The sequence below is a fragment of the Barbus barbus genome, assembly GCF_936440315.1.
Source record: "Barbus barbus genome assembly, chromosome: 23".
In the NCBI taxonomy this organism is placed as follows: Eukaryota; Metazoa; Chordata; class Actinopteri; order Cypriniformes; family Cyprinidae; genus Barbus; species Barbus barbus.
Genome location: NC_136751.1, coordinates 12,358,958 through 12,364,802, shown reverse-complemented (window position 1 = coordinate 12,364,802; position 5,845 = coordinate 12,358,958). Strand labels below are relative to the sequence as shown.

At 34.9% G+C, this 5,845-nt stretch overlaps 1 protein-coding gene across 1 annotated transcript; it reads left to right on the top strand.

The window, feature by feature from the left end:
- Positions 1-1,638: 1,638 nt before the first annotated feature.
- On the top strand, positions 1,639-5,223 carry LOC306843148 (extracellular calcium-sensing receptor-like; the record flags this gene model as incomplete). The annotated part of the gene is made up of 6 exons (XM_079374441.1): positions 1,639-1,847; positions 2,106-2,394; positions 2,488-3,243; positions 3,358-3,585; positions 4,113-4,236; positions 4,325-5,223. 6 exons carry the CDS (start codon positions 1,639-1,641, stop codon positions 5,221-5,223), a joined length of 2,505 nt encoding a protein of 834 aa, XP_079230567.1.
- Positions 5,224-5,845: the final 622 nt, after the last annotated feature.

The window sequence follows — 5,845 nt, the reverse complement described above, 5'->3', positions numbered from 1 at the left end:
TGTTGTTTTGTGATGTAGAAAAACATAAGAATCTTAATTTCTTTCCTGACATCATAGCCCCTGTGGACACAGTGCATTAGTTTGTTTTTTTTTAAAGGTAATGCGCCACCCAAATAAACCTAAATTTGTTTATGTCTGCACAAATAATTTTACTCCACACTGCTTTCTGAACGAGGGACAATTCAAGGCAGGTTTTGTTAAAAAGTTAAAACTCAAGGATAGATCAGTACCCATTGTTCGTGATCCAGCTGCACCTCCAGAAGAAGTAAGTCTGACACTTTATATTTTTTATGATTATTTGCAAATCGCCTCTTCCACATAAGAAAGGGGCGGGTGAGCAGAGCTCATTAGCATTTAAAGGGACATGCCCCAAAATGAGTCGCTGTGAACAGAGCAAGGTAAAAAGAGTGTTGTGTTACATGACCACTCATGAAGACCCTAAAGAATCATACCAATTGTGGAAGATCAATGTCCCCTTTGAAACACAGCCACTGCAAAAATAAAACTTACTTTGAGATCATTCTGAGGTTAAATACATATTTAAAATCATAACAAGACATATTTTATTAGCTATGACACTGTTTTTGAAATCAAATCTTTGCATAGCTATGGCACTGGAATTTAACAGTGCCTTGGAAAAAAAACATAGCTATACATAAACCCATATACGAAATAAAAGAGTTTTCGAATAAGCATGTTCTAAACTCCTGAAACATTGGTGTTTCATATTTTAGAACAGTCACTTTCCATTTATGAAAGAAATCAATTAAATCTGTATGTGGGAGTTTGTGTGAAAACAATCAGATGTAACCCCCTTTGTAATCCTTAATATTTTCATAAGTAACTAATTTAATTACAATTTTTTTTCCCAGTAAGTGTAACTGATTTTATTTTGTAATTAAATTACGTAATTTCATTACATGTAATTAGTTACTCCCCAACACTTGTAAAGTTACAGCTACAGTTGTGTTGCTGGGTTTTAAAGCAGATTTGGTTTTTTTTATTATGATTATTATTATTATTAGTCTGTATTTACAGCTATCTCACTGTTCACTCATTTCAAATGTGGATGAATCGCTACACTTTCTTTTTTGGTCAAATCACTTGTTTCGTTTGTAACATTCTAAAAGCTATTTACTCCAAAGATACTACAATTTATCCCGAACCATCACGGTGCAGATGCCAAGGTTCGGTTCATGCAGTCAGATGAACATGAACTCAATGTATAACAAATATGAAATTATAAATACAAAATCTATGAAAATGCAGTCTACTTCACTTTTCTACAATGCTGCAAATCTGCAGCTTTAAAGTTTGTGTTAATTAAATCCATAATATATCATTATTCTATTGGTCATAAGACTTCTTGTGATACAAATCAGAGTTCAACAGAATTGAACTTTGGAACTCAGTGAAATGCACTTCTCGTTTACTAAAAGTGCCTGAAGACAAGAGAGGTTGCAATAAATGACACTTTCAATTTAGACTGACTCTATTGCTTTCTTGATTGAACTGACTCATGCCCTGCCCTATGAGGTAATATGTTCTCAGTCATTCATCCGTAATATATATATGTAAATGTATATATAATTTATCAGATCACTTGCATTTGTCACTCACATTTGAACAATCTTTGGGATGCTTCTCTTACTTTACACACTCACACTTTTCAATCACTATTATACAAAGGCAGAAAACGCAATTTGCCAAATGATGGGAGATCCGAAGTACCCGCTACTTTCCAAGGATGGTGATGCAACAATTGGAGGAATTTTTGCAATGCACAGTAAAGAAACATTACCTTTATTTGAGTTTACACAAAAACCTCAGCCTCTATCATGCTCCAGGTTTGTTACGTTGCTAATATTAAATAGATAATATGCATAAGGTAAACAGTATATTATGTACACAATGTAATGAATCATATATACATTTTATTACAATGAACAATGAATACATTTGTATTATTACAAATACATTAGGAAAATTATTGTCTTTCAAAGCATACATATGTGATGTTTTTATTATTTTTATGGAAATACTATCCTTATACTTTATTTATTTATTTACATGCAATGTATCATACTTTTTAAATGTTTTCACAGTGTGAATCTACCAGATTTCCGGCTGGCTCAAATAATGATCTTTACAATTGAAGAGATTAATAGAAGTGAAATGTTGCTCCCAAATATTTCTATTGGTTACCAAATATATGATACCTGTAGTTCAAGAATGTCTTCTATGAGTGCAACAATGGGATTGATGAATGGTCCGGAGTTTGCAGCAGGGGAGACATGCAATGGACAGTCTTCTATACATGCAATCATAGGTGAAACAGAGTCTTCTGCCACAGTGATTCTGTCAAGAACTACAGGACCTTTTAAAATTCCAGTGGTAAAAAGCAATAAAACCAAAATCTGACACAATGATATTAATGTCATACTGATACACTGATGACTGTTTAATTTTTATTTTATTTTTTCTCAGATAAGTCACACAGCCTCATGTGAATGCCTCAGTAATAGGAAAGATCACCCCTCATTCTTCAGGACTATTTCTAGTGATTACCACCAGAGTACAGCACTTGCATACATTGTCAAGCACTTAGGCTGGTCTTGGGTGGGAGCTGTGAACAGTGACAATGACTATGGAAACTATGGAATGGCCATATTTCTGAATACAGCACAGAAAGAGGGCATTTGTGTAGAGTACTCAGAGAAATTCTATCGAACAGAGCCAGAAAAACTCAAAAAAGTAGTAGAAACAATAAAAAAAGGCACCACAAAAGTGATTGTTGCATTTGTTTCATTTATTGAGATGGGCTTACTTATTGATCAGTTAAGTATTCAGAATATTACAGGCCTCCAAATAATTGGAGTAGAAGGATGGATAACATCAAAGAGTTTAATCACTCCTAAGAGTTTTCAGGTGATGGGAGGGTCACTGGGGTTTGCATTGAGAAAAATTAACTTGGAAGGGTTTTCCAATTATGTTGTAAAATCATTTTGGGACACAGCTATTCCATGCTCACAGATTCAGGGGAATTCTTCTCAATATGCAGTAAATTGCAGCAGATACCAAGATCTATTTGCACTGAAAAACTACAATGAAGATGTGCCAGAACAAAGATATTCAAGCCATGTCTACAAGGCAGTTTATGCTGTGGCTCATGCACTACACAATCTACTAAAGTGCAAAGAACAAGAAGGTTGTGAGAAAGGCCTGACAATTCAACCACAGCAGGTAAAAGATAAAAGACGAATAGAAAGGAAGAGAAAGGTGTAACAATAATTTTGGTGAACAATGATTTAAAATATGTCAATGATAATGTGCCAGAACTGTCTTTTTTTATATTAGGTGGTTGAGGCCCTGAAAAAAGTAAATTTTACTGTAAAGTTTGGAGATCGTGTGTGGTTTGACAGCACTGGTGCCGCAGTAGCCCATTATGAAGTTGTGAACTGGCAGCAGGACTCTGATGGAACATTACAGTTTAAATCAGTGGGATACTATGATGCCTCACTACCCCCTGACCAGCGTTTTTTGCTCAATACTAAAAATATAATCTGGGCTAGAGGACAGCTGGAGGTAAATAAACTGTTATTAAATGGCATTGTTTAAATTGAGGGCATCTACTTGAACTGATCTTTATCAAAGCCCTGAAGTACAAAAAAAAAAAAAGCATAGAAAATGTGGTGCACCATTATGACTGAAAGTTGGTCTGAAAGAAGTATCATTATGAGTAATATCTCTGTGAGTCAACACTGTGATAAACACAGAAAACAATTGATGTATAGCCACTCTTTCTAATTTGATATATTTTCAGGATGACATTTCCAGGAAAGGCAAATAAGATTTTATCGTGTTGAAAAAGGAACAGTGTTCCTGAATGAATTTTGAGAAAACTGATACTTTTAAATAAGTGAAATACTGAGCAACTGTGCAAATTTCTATAACAATGCTTTTAAATGCTTGATTTAAAAAACAAGATACAAAATAAATAAAATGTCAAAACCTCACATACTACATGCTGCAATTATACACTATTCTGTACTAAACAATATTGACAAATGTCCAGTCTATACATAACTGTAAGCATATTTGTTTCCATGTAGAAGCCAAGGTCTGTGTGCAGTGAAAGCTGTCTTCCAGGAACAAGGAAGGCTGCACAAAAAGGAAGACCTGTCTGCTGTTATGACTGTATTCCATGTGCAGAAGGAGAAATCAGTAATGAGACAGGTAATCTCACAGGCTGCCTGACAGCCAATCTCATTCATGTAAACTGTTTCCTTTTGTCTCCAACTAGTGATTGCAACTTCCTTTTCAGATTCAAATAACTGCAAGCAGTGTCCAGGGGAATACTGGTCTAATGCTGAGAAAAATAAATGTGTCTTAAAGGCTGTAGAGTTTCTGTCATTCACAGAAGTTATGGGTACAGTTCTAGTATTTTTCTCACTCTTTGGAGCAGGATTAACTGTGCTGGTGGCCATCCTGTTTTACAGTAAGAAGGACACCCCCATAGTAAAGGCCAACAACTCAGAACTGAGCTTCCTGCTGCTCTTCTCATTAACTCTTTGTTTTCTCTGTTCTCTTACTTTCATTGGTCAGCCCAATGAGTGGTCCTGTATGTTGCGTCACACGGCGTTTGGGATCACTTTTGTCCTCTGTATCTCCTGTGTTCTGGGGAAAACTATAGTGGTGTTAATGGCCTTCAAGGCTACACTTCCAGGAAGTAATGCCATGAAATGGTTTGGACCTGTACAACAACGACTCAGTGTTTGTGCCTTTACACTTATACAGGTTCTTTTGTGTTTGCTATGGCTAACAATTTCACCTCCATTTCCATATAAAAATATGAAACATTTTAAAGAAAAGATCATTCTTGAGTGCAGTCTGGGTTCTACTATAGGTTTCTGGGCTGTGCTCAGTTATATTGGTCTACTGTCTGTCTTGTGCTTCATTCTAGCTTTTCTGGCACGCACACTGCCTGATAAATTCAATGAGGCTAAATTCATCACATTCAGTATGCTGATATTCTGTGCTGTATGGATCACATTTATACCAGCTTATGTCAGCACTCCTGGAAAACTTACTGTAGCTGTGGAGATATTTGCCATTTTAGCCTCAAGCTTTGGTTTACTATTCTGCATATTTGCCCCTAAATGTTACATCATCCTGCTTAAGCCTGAACAAAATACAAAGAAACATATTATGGGAAAGACCTAAATAACATATTTTTATTGTCATTTATTTTCAAAATCATTTTCATTATTTTGTTTTAAGTTATATTGTCCAAAATTACACACACACACACACACATTTGTGAAGAGTTTCCATGTAAACTGATTAAATAAAATTAACTTGTATGTGCAAATATTATGCAGTTGTGTGAATTGTATAAAGAAACAAACACATTGACAACTAAAAATGTTGATACACTGAGAAAGAAAAATATGATATGATAATTTACATTATATCTAGTTTGAAATTGACGTTTATTTATTTATTTATTTTTGTAAGGTAATGCCTCCAGTCTTGGGTTCAATTCCCCAGTAAAACTGCAATGCCAAATGTTTTACTTGTTTTAGAGTTGAAAAAGGCTAATTATGATTGGGAATCCAATGTACTCTACTGCTGTTTCTTGTACTTTCAGTTTGTTTTTTGTTTTTTTTAGTTGTCACAATTTCTGAAACCTGACACTCAAACACCAGAACCACACACCAAATCTGGAAAACCATACACAAATTCTCGGCCTTTGACTCAGTTTTCAATTTCATAAAACACTTTTTGCAAAACACAACACACTGTGCTCTATGAAAATCTGTGCTCTCACACACAACAAATGTAA